Source organism: Meles meles, chromosome 5, assembly GCF_922984935.1.
Source record: "Meles meles chromosome 5, mMelMel3.1 paternal haplotype, whole genome shotgun sequence".
NCBI lineage: Eukaryota > Metazoa > Chordata > Mammalia > Carnivora > Mustelidae > Meles > Meles meles.
The window spans coordinates 22,965,857-22,982,408 of record NC_060070.1 but is presented as its reverse complement, the minus strand read 5'-3'; the positions used below and the strand labels follow the sequence as shown (position 1 = coordinate 22,982,408).

Here is a 16,552-nt window from a genome sequence, read left to right as displayed (position 1 = left end):
GACTCATCATGGAGGGAGAGAAAGAAGTCCTTATCAAGAATGACCGTTCGATTTTTTGGTTTGTGTAACGGGTTTGATTGGTTGATTGAAACATCTATTCACTTGTAGATAGGTACTGAGTATCTGGACCATTCCAGGATTTCATTTACTGAGGTCAGGCATGCTGCAGGAGGATGCAGTTTGCACTTACAGCACCATCCAGATGGCCATGTTTAGGAAGCAGTTGGGTTGACCGATCTGGAAGTTCTGGGGATACAAATGGGGATGGTCATTTCCTTCTGGGGATGTACATGCCTATGGGTGGTAATTGAAGTCACTGGCTAGGGCTTAGACCACCTAGGAAAAGAGAAAAGTGACAAAGGGTCTTCACCTGAGTCTTGAGGGGATCTGAGTCTAGCATCAGAGACGGAGAGAAACTTCCAAAGAAGGCAGAGATGGCTAATCCAAGAAGGGGGAGGAATGGGAAGAAGGCCTGCTTATCCCTCCCTTTTCTCCCACCACCGTTTTTTTCTTTTTTTCTTTTTGAAATATATAAACTCCTATTAATTTAGACACCATTTTTTCTTTCTTAAGTCTAATTAGCAAATGGAAGTTTGGGCTCCCAAATGAATCGAAATAGATTGGCCAGAAAAGGAAAGTATTTAAATATGTTAGTAAAAAAATAGACTCTGTTAACTAAGTTATATTATATGAATTGATTATTCCATTAAAATAGTATGGCACAACTTGGGAAAAAAAGATGACATGAAAATAACATACAAAATAAAAATATTTTGTGTTTTCTTCCATATTGCATCTGCTTTGAACCACAACTGGCCTTGCAGTAATTACTTTTAAATTCTTTTCTTGAAATACTTAGTATTTACTTTACTGAGTCCTAGACCATCTGAAAACCTTATGGATCTAGAATCTTTTTTAACCTTTGCACTTAATTAGTAAAGGATCTAACATGAGTGTCTTTTCACAGAGCATCTTCAACAGGGTAACACAGAGCCCAGTAGGTTCAGCATTGTGTTGTCATGGCAACTGCCCAAGTGTAGAGTTGTGGTTGGTTTTGGGGGGGGGATGTGTGTCTCTGTGTATGTGCATGGGTGCCTGCTTTTAACTGAAATTCTCTAACTAGAATCTTAAAATGTCAACTATTCATTTTTAAATCTTGAAAGCTATGCCAAAACCAAGAGCAATTAGATTTATATAAGATTATTGGACTTCTCATCTTGTTATGTTTTAGACTTTAAGATATTTTAAAACAGTAATAAGTTTAAGTTTAGGTTTGTGTGTGTGTGTGTGTGTGTCTACTCATCTCTTGATAATTTGCAGTCTTACCCATTTTTCTTGAAATCCTGAGGCAAACTAATATTCCTTTTCTAAATGTTAGGTAAACACAACGCCAGATATAAAAATTATCAGCGGTAAACAACTCACAGGGAGCCAGTGTAGCAGGGGCCCCTGGTAAATATGAAGGTGCAGAAACCTGGGGGGGGTGGGTAGCTGAACACTTTTCATCTAAGATTCTGGGGACATTTCATAGAAGTGGATGTTGAATCCAAACTGGTCCACGTCTACACTGTTAGCCCAGCCACTCCAAGCTGTATTTCGTTTGCGTGTGACCCCTCCCTTTGACTCCTACCACTCCTCGATTGAATGGTGGCAACTAGGGAGAAATGATGTCAGCCGACCTTCACCGACACTCACTTAATACCTTAACCTGAATTAAGTCAATTCTCATAGTAACCCTATGACCTTTCTATCAGCCTCATTGTACAGATGGGGAAACTGAAACACAGAGAAATCATGTAACTTGCTCACAAACAGGAAGTGGAAGAGCCAGGATTCAAACCCAGACAGGCTGGCTGCCCAGCCCTAAGCCATACATGCCTTTTATAACCACAGTGGTAGAAATCCTGAGTAATTAGAGCGAGCAGCCCTCAAGTGGATGCTTTGACCTCATCTGGGTTGGCAGACGTCTCTGCATGCAGACGTAATGTTTCTGCTCTGTTAATATTGAATTTTGTTTTCACATTTAAATGTAATATTTCAGATAAGACAACTTTATTCTCTTCTTAGTACCCAGCGTATTGTCCCCAATGTAGACATGTTTCTTGAGCAAGGATAGTTTGCGTGACGTAAAGCACAGTATAGAGGCCATTTAGTCATTATCAGAACAATATTGCTACTGTTTTTGATTGCTGCTATCCTGCTAGGTTGTGAGCTCCTAGTAGGCAGCCCATCTTTGTACGAGCTGCCCCCACAATAATATGTTAAATTAAGTACTCATAAATATTTGTTGGAATGTTCTGAATCTCGTCCCCGCAATCCCTCCCATTACTTTCAGAGTGTGTATGAGCCCCCCTGAGTATCCCGACCTAGAAGCCCACCTCACCAGCATCTCCCTGGTTTTCAGCCACCCTCCCCATGGCTCCTTTCTCCCCCGACCCTTGAACATTCTTTAGTTTTCCCCCCTATTCTGTTTCCTGCTCATAAGCCCTCGCCCTCCCCTACTTCTTTGTTCCCTTCTGATAGAAGGAAAAAGTAAGTGAACCAAGTTTTTAGTTTTTTTTTTTCCCCCTCTATCCTGTTTCCACATGCACCTGTGACCAAAAGCAGAGCGAGAAGGCCCCGAGTGGAAGGCCTGGCTGTGGCAGGACAGGCAGGGTGATGTGTGGCCCGGCGGTGACTCACCGTATTCATGCAAGACCAACCTGTTCTCATTTTACACTCCTACCAGTTCTCTGGGAGTTTTTAACTGAGCAACAAATGCCAATCAGTGCAGGTTAAAAAGAACATGAACACATATATTATTAGTGCCTGCTATTCTACGGCTCACCTATTCCAGGAATAGGTCTCGCTTGCTTCAAAACTAACCTCTAAGAAATGGTTCAAAATATAATACATAGAGTCGATGAATACTATCTCGCTTAGGGTTCTTCCAACACAGGGTTAGTTGAAAATGAATAAGGTAAATAAGGATTCTGTTAGGACCATCATGTTGCATTTATTCCCTCAGCCCATCTCAGAGTAAGAAGCATTTACTGACTTTGAGGTGAATGCCCCCTGGTAAGGGTTTCTGTTAGGGGACTTGCTTCCCAAATCGCAGTGAGAATGAGCACACCTTTTCACACTGATGAGATGAGGATGGCCCAGTGGCTGTATTGAACTCAGCTTTGTTTTCTTGTGAGTCATTTTCAGTGTATTCCCAATACATGAGTTGCTCTCTGGGGTTCCCCGCGCTGATCTCATCTAGTGCTCTGCAGACAGTGCTCTGGGCTCTGTGCTGCGGGCCCAGTATTTCTACCTTAAGTGGGTAACACTTGCTTGCTTTCCTAAACACCCTGAGTACTGTCTTTAAAGGTTTAAGGATTCAGACCAGTTGGGAGGCAAGGATCAGAGATGAATCAGCGAATTCCCTCCACACTCGGGGAAATGAAAGGCGACAAGGAGGGTGGTCTGTGACCTCTTCCTTACCCCAGAAGTTACCATAACAGTCTCTGTTCCTCCTTCCTTCTGGCCTTTTCTTTTCTCTCTTCTTTTGTACCCTTCTTAGCATTTGCTTTTTATATTTTCTATTCCTAAACGATCCCTTTCTGTCCACTCTCTCCCCTTCTATATTTCTTTTACTTTCGCCTTCCTCTCTCTCTGGCCATCTCCTCTCCCTTGCCATCCTCTCTCCATCCCTCCAGGGTAGTTTTAACTGTTTTTTTTTTTTTTTCTTTTTAATATAGTAGCTACTCCAAAACACAAGTTTCCTTCCTGTATTTTACAACAGTGCTTTTCAGGGGCCCTTGGGTGGCTCAGTTGGTTAACCATCAGCCTTTGGCTCAGGTCATGATCCCAGGGTTCTGGGATGGAGCCCTCCATCAGGCTCCTTGCTCAGCAGGGAGCCTGCTTCTTCCTCTCCCCACCCCCTCGTGCTTTTTCTCAGACTCTCTCTCACTTAAATGAATTCTTAAAAAAAAAAAGTGCTTTCGAACTATAATTCTTGACTCATAAGTGGGCCATGAAATTAATTGAGTAGGCCTCCACACAGTGAAATAAAATAAAACTGAACTGAGTCCAAAAGAGAATTCCAGTATAAGGCACAAAGTATAGTTGTCTTGTTGAACAGAATCTTCTTTCTCTGTATAAATACAGTCATATATATTGGTTTGCTATGCAAAGTGCATTTCTTATTGCCAGTGATAGTCACAGGTTGGATTTACATGAATGCATCTTCTCTGGAACCACATGAATTAAAAAACTTAATTCCTGGCTTATAGGTGTTTGATAAGTGTTTGTTGATTAAATGAAAATGTGTGTGTATGTGTGTGTGTAAGTGATTATTCTTGGGAATAATTAGAAACAGAGAAGGGAATCAGGAAAAAAAGGAGTCGGGAAGGGATGAGAGGGTATTCTGTGGTGTGTCCGTAGTGGGTAAAGTAAATGCAGGCCTTGAAAAGTATACTCTCGTTACGTAAAAGGAATTGAGAGCTAGGATGAGCCTGTAAATGGAAGAGGTAGCAGCAAGCTGCCACGGAAAGTCAGAATGAAAGAACCATTACGTACAGAGATCAAGTGAATGTCTCTTTGTTTGAATATTATCTACAATAGGGTCTGCCTACTATGTAAAGAGAAACTTAATGGAACAAGGTGAAATCCTGAAACATTTCTAGCATATAAGGAATAATAAATGTAATTTTTTATGGTGAAAAAATTGTATTTCGATTTAGCCAGCGGGACTCAGTTTAGATGATCCCAATTTTGTTGGTAACATCCAAAGCATCATAGTGAGGGGCCAGTCAAACATAGGCCTTCTTCTCTCCATCAGGCCCGATCAGGGTGTTGACCTTGGCCACATCAATGTCATAGAGCTTCTTCACAGCCTGTTCCATTTGGTGCTTGTTGGCCTTGACATCCGCAGTGAACACAGTATGGTGTTGTCTTTTATTTTCTTCATGGCTGGCTCAGTACTCAAGGGGAACTTGATGATGGCTTAGTGATCAAGCTTGTTTCTCCTGGGGGAGCTTTTTTGAGGATATTTGGACTGCCTTTGGAGACGCAGAGTCTTGGGTCCTCATACGTGATGTGTGGATCTTCCTTTTTTTTGTGACTGCAGATGGCTTTGGCACTGCTTGCTTGGCCTTCAAAGCCTTTGCTTTGGCTTTGGCTTTGCGAGGGGCAGGGGTTTCCTTCTTAGCTTTCGGCGCCATCTTCATAAAAGGGATTTCCAAGGCTCATTTCTAGGGGCTTAGAGAACAGAGTCTTAATAAATATAAATTTAATTGTAGGTACTTAGGTTATTAATGTGAGGTATCAAAATGACTTTATTGTGTATTTTTAAATTATGTATATTGCTTATTTTATTTTGGTGACTCCCACTTATGGGAACTTTCATAGGTTCACCTGAGGTCTTAAGTACCCCCTTGACATGGGTTTTGTTCTTGTTCCCGTTTTCAGGAAAGGTAAGATAAACTTGTGTAAGGTAAGCTCTTACCTTACTCATAAAGCGTGAAAGGCCTTCAACGGCAGCTTTTTAATGCATGCTCACTCTGTGCCAGGTTAAGGGTTTTCAGTGCACAGTTGAAAGGGAAACAGTCCCTGCCTCTGAGGGTTTGCACTGACCCATGGGGTCAGTGATTCTAGGTGGTGGAGAGGTGCTATGAAGATGTTAGCAGAGGAGGCGTTGGGGGTGCAGAGAAGAACCCAAATCAGACAGAGATTCCTGGGTAGGCTTTATTATCAGGCTAGACTCCAAAGGAAAGATGGAGTTATTTGGTAGAAGAAGATAAAAAAGGATCTGGACAGAGGCTCCTGACCATGCAGCACCTTTCAAGATCCATACATAATTCTGTGTCTAAAGTAAGGGGGGTGTCAATGAGAGTCCCAGGCAGGTAGGAACAAGATCAAGCAGAGATGACAAGTGGGAGAGCATGGCCCTTATCCTAGAAGCTGGTTTTAATCAGGGAGTGATAGGCTGAGATTTGCATTTTAGAAAGGTCACTCTGGAAATAGCATGGAGAACGAATTGGAGGCCGGAGGATAAACAACGCATCTGTCGGAAACATCAGGACCAGAAAAGAATTGCAGTCCACTTTTGGCCGTTGAAATAAAGAAGGGGATTATTTTGCAAAGGTAGAATCTATAGGGCTTGGTAAGACTGGGTGCAGTGGATTGGGTGTGAGGAATATGCAAGAGGCCAGGTGTTTTCTAGCTTGGTGGACTAGGCCTGGCGGTGGATCACCAGGATTGGAGTTGCATGACAGACTTAAGTTTGGGGACTAACGTGTTTCATTTATGACAGTAATAGCACATACAAGATGATTTGTTAGATTACAGAGATTAGATAAATTTAAGTTTGTGTTTTTGTTTTGTTTGGTTTCTTTTTTTTTTTTTTTTTGGCTCTTGATTTAGAAAACAAGCAACTTAAATTTCTTTTTCTAATGGGGCTCCAGGTTAAATAGATTATTATACATGCTTTTAAATTTTTCTGGAGACCCATGTTCAGATTAGAGGACAAAAAATCCTTCAATTGCTGATAGAGGTGAAGAATTTTACAGCTTTACATGTATTTTTAGCCCATAAAGCACTGTCTTATTTTGTATATGAGCAAGCAGGTTAATCCTAGGGAAGCAGATCTGGATATCTGATAGGCCCATGTGAGGGGCATTACTCATTGGTTTTCTTCCCTGGGTATACGGGAGTCACATTTTGTAACTGTTTAACCTTTTGTTATTTTGTTAGTTTACTCAATGATCATCAGTGTTCTGTATGGAAGGTGAGTGGGATGGCTTTGGGCAGATGCGATGATGACAGCCTCGTGCTTCACTGTGGCTTCATTCCTTTTGCACAAAGAGAATGTGTGCCCAGGTATGATGTATTCTTGGACCCTGCCTCCTTTGATCATATATGAGAAGTCTTTTCAGTTAAGAAAAGATTAAATTTTGGGTTGAAAGACGAAAATGCTTTTGATTTCGTCTTTAAACATAGCTGTACTATTTAGTGTGTTATTCAGAATCCCTTGGTGCTTTTACACATGATTTTAAAGAATGAAGTACAAATCCCATTAAGTCCTGATCGTGTTTAATATTCACCAATAGGCATCAGTTGTCTTTTGATGTTAATAGAAGTAATTTTTCTTATTTATCATTTTATGTTATCATTCATTTTCCTCATGGTCTTAGGAAGAAATTTGAGGAATACTACCATGGAAATCAGTTGCATTATGTTTTCATGATTAGAAGTCTGCTCATATTTTATAAACATCATTCTGCCATTCCCTCCCAATTTTATGAGAACAGACAGTCCTTGGTAAATAGAACCCAATATGTGGGGTGTTTTTGTTTTGTTTTTTTTTTTTTTCTTTTAGAGATTCATTTATCTGAGAGAGAGAGAGAGCAAGAACAAAGGGAGGGGGCAGAGGGAGAGAGAGTCCTATGCAGACTGCGCTGAGCAGGGAGTCAGACACGGGGCTCAGTCTCACAACCCTGAGATCACAACCTGAGCTGAAACCAAAGTCAGATGCTTAACTGACTGCACCACCCAGGTGCCCCTAATATATGGTATTTTTCATCTAAAACCAATCTAGGGATTGGCTGGCTCAGTTGGTGAAGCAGTTAAACTCTTGGTGTTGGGGTTGTGAGTTCAAGGCCCACTTTGGGTGTAGAAAGTGCCTAAAAATAAAATCTTTAAAGGAAAAAGAAAGCAATTTAAAGGTAAATAAGTAAAAAGACTATGAGTTCCTTAAAGGGCAGAGCTTATCTGCTTTTGCATCCCCAGGCCCTAAAAGGATACCTGATACACAGTAAGCATTAGATAAATTATGAATGATTACTAGTCAATATTTAATAGTTTTTTTAAATCTCTTTTAGGAATATCATGCAATAATTGGGAGGGAGAAGTACCAGGGTTAACCAATGGAAGCAAATGGCTAGACAGATGACAACTATTTGTAAGCTTTGAACTATACACTTGACCCTTGAACAACATGGCGGGTGTGGGGGCCAATACCCCCTGCACTGCACAGTCTGAAATCTGTGTTTAATTGCAGACTATCCCAGAGCTTAACTACTAATAGTCTACTATTGACTGGAAGCCTTACTGAGAACATAAAGTCAAGTAACACATATTTTGTGTGTTTTATACATTATATATTATATTCTTACAATAAAGTAAGCTGGAGAAAAGAAATTGTTAAGAGAATCATAGGAAAAGAAAATATATTTATAGTACTATACTATATTTATAAAAACAAAAAACAAACCTCCATAAATGGACCTGCACCATTCAAACCCATGTTGTTCAAGGATCACCTGTAGTCCATTTTCAGTTTTAGAGGTAGTAACTCAAATTTCTTGTCAGATATCTCATCAGTTTCTCAATTGAGAAATATTGCTGTCCTTATTAGTTAACTTATACATTCTATTAGTAGAAGAAGCTAAAATAGGGCCAGGATTTTCTTTTCTCATTTATTTCAGTTTAGCTGTATTGAGATATAATTGAAGAACACTGAATAAGTTTAAGGTATTCAAGGTAATGATTTATGTATCTATTATAAAGTGATTACCACAATAAGGTTAATTATCCCATCCATCACCCCTCATAGTTACAGTGTGTGTGTGTGTGTGTGTGTGTGTGTGTGTGTGTGTGGTAAGAATTTTAAAAAATCTACTCTCTTAGCAACTTTCAAACATATAATACAGTATATAACTGGAAGTTTGTAGCTTTTGACCACCTTCACCCATTTTGCTATCGCCTGCCTTCTGCATCTGGCAGCCACCAATCTGTTCTGTTTCTATATGTTCAGATTTTTTACATTCCACATACAAGCAAGATCATACAGATTTTGTCTTTCTATGTCTGACTTATTTCAGTTAGCATAATGCCCTCAGGTTTCATCCATGTTGTCACAATTGACAGAATTTTTTTTAATGATTGAATAATATTCCATTACACACATACACACATACACACACACAAACACATGCACACACACATTTCATAAACATATTCATCTCATATTTTCTTTATTCATCCATCGGTAGCCATTTAGGTTGTTTCCATGCCTTGGCTATTGTAAATAATGCTGCAGTGAACATAGATAGGGGTGCAGATAACTCTTCAAGATAGTTATTTCCTTTCCTTTGGGTTTATACCCAGAAGTGATTATACCCAGAACTGCTAGATCATATTGTATTTCTGTTTTTAATTTTTTGAGGAACTTCAATACTATTCTCCATAATGGTTGAACCAATTTACCTTCCCACCAACAGTGTAAAATGGTTCCCTTTTCCTCACACCCTCACCAACACTTGTTATTTCTTATTTTGTTGTTGTTGTTTTGTTTTGTTTTTTGTTTTTGATAAAATCTCTTCTAATAGATATGAGGTGATATCTCATTGTAGTTTTGATTTGCATTTCCCTGATGATTAGTGATATTGAGCATCCTTTTGTGTTCCTGTTGGCCATTTTGTGTGTCTTCTTTGGAAATATGTCTATTCAGTCCATTGCCCATTTTCAAATTGGTTTGTTTATGTTTTTTAAATTTTTTTGTTTTTTACTTTTTGTTATATGAGTTCTTATATATTTTGGATGTTAATCCCTTATCAGTTGTGTGGTTTGCAAATCTTTTCTCCCATTCCGTAAGTTACCTTTTCATTTTGTTGATCATTTCTTTTGCTATAAAGCTTTTAGTTTGATGTAGTTCCACGTGTTGATTTTTGCTTTTGTTGTTTATGCTTTTGGTGTCATATCCATAAAATCATTGCCAAGACCAATGTCAAGGAAATTTTCTCCTGTTTCCTTCTAGGAGTTTTATGGTTTCAGGTCTTATATTGAGGTCTTTAATCCATTTTGAGTTAATTTTTGTGTATAGCATAAGATAGGGGTCCAATTTCATTCTTTTGCATGTGAATATCCAGCTTTTCCAACACCATTTATTGAAGAGATTGTCTTCTTCTTCACAGAGTGTTCTTGGCTCCATTGTCAAATATTAGTTGATTGTATATGCACGAGTTATTTCTGGACTTTCAGTATGATTCTATTGGTCTAGCTCTTTGTTCTTATGCCAGTAACATACTGTTTTGATTACTGTAGCTTTGTAAAAAAGTTTGAAATCAGGAATTGTGATACCTTCAGCTTTGTCTTTCTTTCTCAGGATTGCTTTGGCTATTCAGGTCTTTTGTGGTTCCATGTAAATTTTAGGATTGTTTGTTCTCTTTCTGTAAAAAAAACAAACAAATGCTATTGGAATCTTTATAGGGATTATATTGAATCTAGAGATTACTTTGGGTAGTATGGACTTTTTAATAGCCTTGATTCTTTATAGTCCATGAATATCTATATCTTTCCACTTGTCATCAGTTTCTTTTATCAATGTTTTATACTTTTCATTGTTTAGATCTTTTACCTCCTTGGTTAGATTTATTCCTATGCATTTTAATGTTCATTATTATTATCTTTTTTTTATTTTTTTTTATTTGTTTATTTACGGCATAACAGTGTTCATTGTTTTGGCATCACACCCAGTGCTCCATGCAGTACGTGCCCTCCCTATTACCCACCACCTGGTTCCTCAACCTCCCACCCCCCCCCCCGCCCCTTCAAAACCCTCTGGTTGTTTTTCAGAGTCCATAGTCTCTCATGGTTCATCTCCCCTTCCAGTTTCCCTCAACTCCCTCTCCTCTCCATCTCCCCATGTCCTCCGTGTTCTTTGTTATGCTCCACAAATAAGTGAGACCATATGATACTTGACTCTCTCTGCTTGACTTATTTCGCTCAGCATAATCTCTTCCAGTCCTGTCCATGTTGCTATAAAAGTTGGGTATTCATCCTTTCTGATGGAAGCATAATACTCCATTGTGTATATGTACCACATCTTCCTTATCCATTCATCCATTGAAGGACACCTTGGTTCTTTCCACAGTTTGGCGACTGTAGCCATTGCTGCAATAAACATTGGGGTACAGATGGCCCTTCTTTTCACTACACCTGTATCTTTGGGGTAAATACCCAACAGCGCAATTGCAGGGTCATAGGGAAGCTCTATTCTTAATTTCTTGAGGAATCTCCACACTGTTCTCCAAAGTGGCTGCATAGGGGCGCCTGGGTGGTTTAGTGGATTAGGCCGCTGCCTTCGGCTCAGGTCATGATCTCAGGGTCCAAAGTGGCTGCACTAACTTGCATTCCCACCAACAGTGTAAGAGGGTTCCCCTTTCTCCACATCCTCTCCAACACACGTTGTTTCCAGTCTTGCTAATTTTGGCCATTCTAACTGGTGTCAGGTGGTATCTCAATGTTGTTTTAATTTGAATCTCCCTGATGGCTAGTGATGATGAACACTTTTTCATGTGTCTGATAGCCATCTGTATGTCTTCGTTGGAGAAGTGTCTGTTCATATCTTCTGCCCATTTTTGGATATGATTATCTGTTTTGTGTGTGTTGAGTTTGAGAAGTTCTTTATAGATCCTGGATATCAACCTTTTGTCTGTACTGTCATTTGCAAATATCTTCTCCCATTCCGTGGGTTGCCTTTTTGTTTTGTTGACTGTTTCCTTTGCTGTGCAGAAACTTTTGATCTTGATGATGTCCCAAAAGTTCATTTTCGCTTTTGTTTCCTTGGCCTTTGGAGACATATCTTGAAAGAAGTTGCTGTGGCTGATATCGAAGAGGTTACTGCCTATGTTCTCCTCTAGGATTCTGAGAGATTCCTGTCTCACATTGAGGTCTTTTATCCATTTTGAGTTTATCTTTGTGTACGGTGTAAAAGAATGGTCGAGTTTCATTCTTCTACATATCGCTGTCCAGTTTTCCCAGCACCATTTATTGAAGAGACTGTCTTTTTTCCATTGTATATTTTTTCCTGTTTTGTCGAAGATTATTTCACCATAGAGTTGAGGGTCCCATTATTATTATCTTTTTATTATGTTTAGTAGTTCCCAGCTATTATTGTATTGCTGTTTGTCTCTACTTTTAGTTCTGTGAGTATTTGCTTTATATAGTTACGTGCTTCAATGTTGGGTGAATAGATATTTACAATTCTTATATATTTGTGGTAAATTGATCCCCCTTACCATTATAAAATTACTTCTCTTGTCTCTTTTGACCATTTTTAACTTAAAGCTGCTGCTTTTTTGGTTATAAATTACTTAAAATTCCTTTTTCCATCCCTTCACTCTCAGTCTTTGTGTATCTTTGAAACTAAAGTAAGTTTCTTATAGGCAGCATATTGCTGGATCTTGTGTTTTATCCATTTAGCTACTCTAGTCTTTTGATGGGAGAATTTAATCCAGTTATGTTTAAAGTAATTAATGATAGGTAAAGACTTACTGTTGCCCTTTTGTTCATTGCTTTCTGTTTTGTACCTTCTTTGTTCCTTGCTTCTTCTCTTGCTGTCTTCCTTTGTGATCTGATGACTTTTTGTAGTAGTATGCTTTAACTCCTTTTGTTATCTATTTTAGAATGATAACAACAACTTCAATAGCATATGGAAACTTTATACTTTAACATCTCTTCCCCCTTGCATTTAGTTACTGATGTTACAGTTTATAACTTTTATATTATCTATCCAATAACAATTATTGTAGTTAAGCTTTTTAGACACATTCATTTTTTAACCTTTAAACTAGAGTTGCAGATGAATTACACACCACCAATACAGTATTAGAGAATCTGACTGTGATTATATATTTACTATTACCAGTGAGTATTACACATTCATATGTTTTTGTGGTATTAATGAGCATTCTTTAATTTCCATTGCCCACCAGGCTCCTGGCCACAAGGGGCCACCAGGTTGGCTCTGCAAATAAGCACAGCCACTGCCTAGGATCTCTGCTGGGGCACAGCTCCAAAGAGAAATGTGGTCTGCCAAAATTGAGCACTGGTTACTGTAAACCCTGCCTACCTTCTCTGCTTCTGATTCTCAGTGGTGAAGCCCTGCAGGGTTCCGGTGACCCCTGTGAGGCAGCATCCAGATGGGCCTCCTGGGAAGGACCCTGCAGTGCTGGGGGAGCTGGATATTCACTTTGGGCTCTTTTTTCCTCCCACCGTAGAAACCGTTGGTCCTGGGGCTCCCTCTTGGTATGGCACTGTGCAGGCCTGGGAGGGGGCAATGTTGTCAGAATGTAGCCACTCCTCTTAACCTTTCTAAGGTCATCCTTTTCAGTTTTTGTTTTCCAGGTGGTGCTTCAGCCTCATCCCTGGGTTCTGAGATTTTCACATTACTGTCCTTATGCATATTTGCCAGTTGGTCTTGCAAAGGGGACTGAAGTCAGGCATAACCTATGTCACCATCTTGAGCCGTGCTTTTCTGATTTTCAGTTGCCTGCTGCTACCAAATTGCTGAAGCTCCTCAAAAGAATTCTTCAAAAGAATTCTTCCCCATATATAACTAGCTCTTAGAATCCTATCAGCATGTCTAGAATAGAACCATGACTTCCTGATTTCCATTTGCCTGTTGTTTTCAAATACATGAAGCTCTAAAAGTTTTGCTTTGTTTTTATATTTACCTCACTCTTAGAATCTTATGATTAAAAAAATTGTGGTAGTTTGATCTCATTTGAAAAGAATGAAAATTTTTCCATTTTTAAAAATCTTTTCTCTCAAACCTCTTTCCATTAGCTTGTAAAAAACTCTTAAGATGGTTTATATCCATTAGAAAGGGGTCATGGTTTCTACTTTGTATGTGTGATGTCACCAAAACACCAATTAAGCCCCAGAATATCTGAATAAGATGTATCCTGTTCTCCAGAAGTAAAAAGGGATTGAGGCTATCTTGACTTTTTTAACCATTTTGTTTTACTATTTATAATTGTGTTAGAAATCTGTTACTTAATGTTAAAATAAAGTCAACCAGCACCGTACATCAAAATTATATTTCTTTGAAAATAAAACTTTGAGGCTTATTTCAAAATATGAATTGTTAAATTGATAGTTCCTTTATGATTTGGTTAGAAAGCAGGAAAGTAAATTGACTATAGTTAATATGTTAGATACATTTATTTTTAATAATAGAATAGAGCTAGGAAAAACATTCTGATAATCTCAGAAGAATCAGTAAATGTATAATAGATAGAACAAGAGCAAAATGTAATTTTAGGTATCATTTTGGGAACTCTAAATAAGATTGCTAGCATACCTCAGATATATTATGCATTTGGTTCCAGACCACTTCAATAAAACAAGTACTGCAATGAAGCAATTCAAATGAATTTTGCTTTTCCTAGTGCATATAAAAATTATGTTTACACAGTGTAGTCTGTTAAGTGTGCAATAACACCGTGTCTACAAAAATAACGTACAGCCCTTAACTTAAAAATACTTTATTACTAAAAAAATGCTAACCTTTTAGCAAGTCATAATCTTTTTGCTGTGGAGGGTCTTGTCTGGATGTTGATGGCTGCTGACTGATCAGGATATGGTTGCTGAAGGTTAGGGTGGCTCCGGCAATTTCTTAAAATAAGACAACAAGGAAGTTTTGCCACATCAGTGGACTCTTCCTCTCATGAATGATTTCTCTGTAGCATGAGATGCTGGTGGATAGCATTTTACCCACAGTAGAACTTCCCGAATTGGAGTCAGACCTCTCAAATCCTGATGCTGCTGTATCAGCTAAGTTTCTGTCATATTCTGAATCTATTGCTGGCATTGCAGCAGCCTTGACAGCGTCTGCACTGGGAATCGATTACATCTCAGGAAGCCACTGTCTTTGCTCAGCCATCAGAAGCAGCTCCTCGTGAGAGTAACCTTTTCTCGTGAGATGGCAGCAGTTCAGGCCCATCTGCAGGCAGCACCTCTAATTCCAGATCTCTTGCTGTTTCTACCACATCTGCAGTTACTTCTCCCACTGGAGTCTTGAACCCCTCCAAGTCATCTGTGAGGGTTGGAATCAGCTTCTTCCAAACTTTTATTAATGTTGACATTGTGTTGTTCATCTCCACTGCAACTAGCCTTCAAGAAACATGTCAAGGGGCGCCTGGGTGGCTCAGTTGGTTAGGTGTCTGACCTGGTCTCAGGTCATAATCTTCATGTCTTGGGATCGAGCCCCATGTCGGGCTCCAACCCCGTCTCAGGCTCACTGCTCAGCGAGGAGTCTGCTTCTCCCTCTCTCCCTGACCCTCTCTCCCATCTGTGTGCTCACACATGTGCACACACTCTCTCTCTCTCTTTCTATCAAATAAATAAGATCTTTAAAAAAAAAAAGAAACTTGTTAAGTTACAGTGCAGTATCAAAGAAGAATGTTCACAGTTATCTGGAATGATTATTAAAATACTCCTTCATTTTCTAACTACACATCTCCATGATGTCAGAGTTTCTTTCCTTTGTTTTTTAAACTATGTTCAGTTAGCCAGCATATAGTACCTAGTAGTTTTTGATATAGTGTTCAGTGATTCATTAGTTACTTATAACACCCAGTGCTCATCACAACATGTGTCCTCCTTTATACCTATCACCTGGTTACCCGATCCCTCCACCCCCCTTCCCTTCTGTAACCCTCAGTTTGGTTCCCACAGTCCAGTCTCTCATGGTTTGTCTCCCTCTCTGATTTCTCCCCCTTTGGATTTCCCTCCGTTCCCCTATGGTCCTCTGTGCTATTGCTTATGTTCTACATATGAGTGAAACCATGTGATAATTGTCTTTCTCTGCTTGACTTACTTCAGTTAGCATAATCCCCTCCAGTTCCATCCATGTCAATGCAAAGGGAAGGTATTCATCCTTTCTGAGGGCTGAGTAGTATTCCATCGTATGTATGGACCACATTTTCTTTATGCATTCATCTGTTGAAGGGCTTCTTGGCTCTTTCCACAGTCTGGCTGTTGTGAACATTGCTGCTATAAACATTAGGGTGCATGTGCCCCTTCTTTTCACTACATCTGTGTCTTGATACAGAGTTTCTTCATATACGTCAACCAGAACAACATATCGTGACAGATTCAGCCAGACACAAATTTATTAAGACATTAAAGAGATTGTGAACATGCCAAACATTACTTCTTTGTCACTAATTTTCTTTTGTTTTGGAAAATGTAGTTATTATTCATTAAAACATATTATGTTGGGGCTCCTGGGTGGCTCACTGGGTTTAAACTCTGCCTTCAGCTCAGGTCATGATCTCAGGGTCCTGGGATTGGGCACCACATCAGGTTCTCTGCTCAGCAGGGAGCCTGCTTCCCTTCCTCTCTCCCCACCTGCCTCTCTGCCTACTTGTGATCTCTGTCTGTCAAATAAATAAATAAAATCTTTAAAAAAATATATTATGTTAACATTTACTGGGTTTACTATTGTTATTTTTAAACAAGTAAATATTTTTTAATTTATTAGTTTTGATTTCTCATATGGTAAATATCGGTAGATGTAACCCATATAAACCAGCTCTTGGGGTCCTCAGGAATGCTTTTAAGAGCATAAAGTGAGGGGTGCCTGGGTGGCTCAGTGGGTTGGGCCTCTGCCTTCGGCTTGGGTCATGATCCCAGGGTCCTGGGATCGAGCCCCGAATCAGGCTCTCTGCTCAGTGGGGAGCCTGCTTCCTCCTCTCTCTCAGCCTGCCTCTCTGCCTACTTGTGATGTCTGTCAAAAAAA

At 39.4% G+C, this 16,552-nt stretch overlaps 1 protein-coding gene across 4 annotated transcripts in view; it reads left to right on the top strand.

Annotated features, from left to right (window-relative positions):
* Positions 1-16,552, top strand: part of FIG4 (FIG4 phosphoinositide 5-phosphatase) — a 131,892-nt gene that overhangs the window by 94,516 nt on the left and 20,824 nt on the right. The window contains exon 23 of one of the 4 annotated variants that reach the window (XM_046005696.1): positions 13,139-13,416. The exons of the other annotated variants lie outside the window; for them this stretch is intronic. Within the exon in view, the coding sequence (XP_045861652.1) occupies positions 13,139-13,241 (103 nt within the window). The 3' untranslated portion in view covers positions 13,242-13,416. Of the gene's footprint in view, positions 1-13,138; positions 13,417-16,552 lie in introns of those variants that run through there. 4 annotated transcript variants of the gene reach the window in all.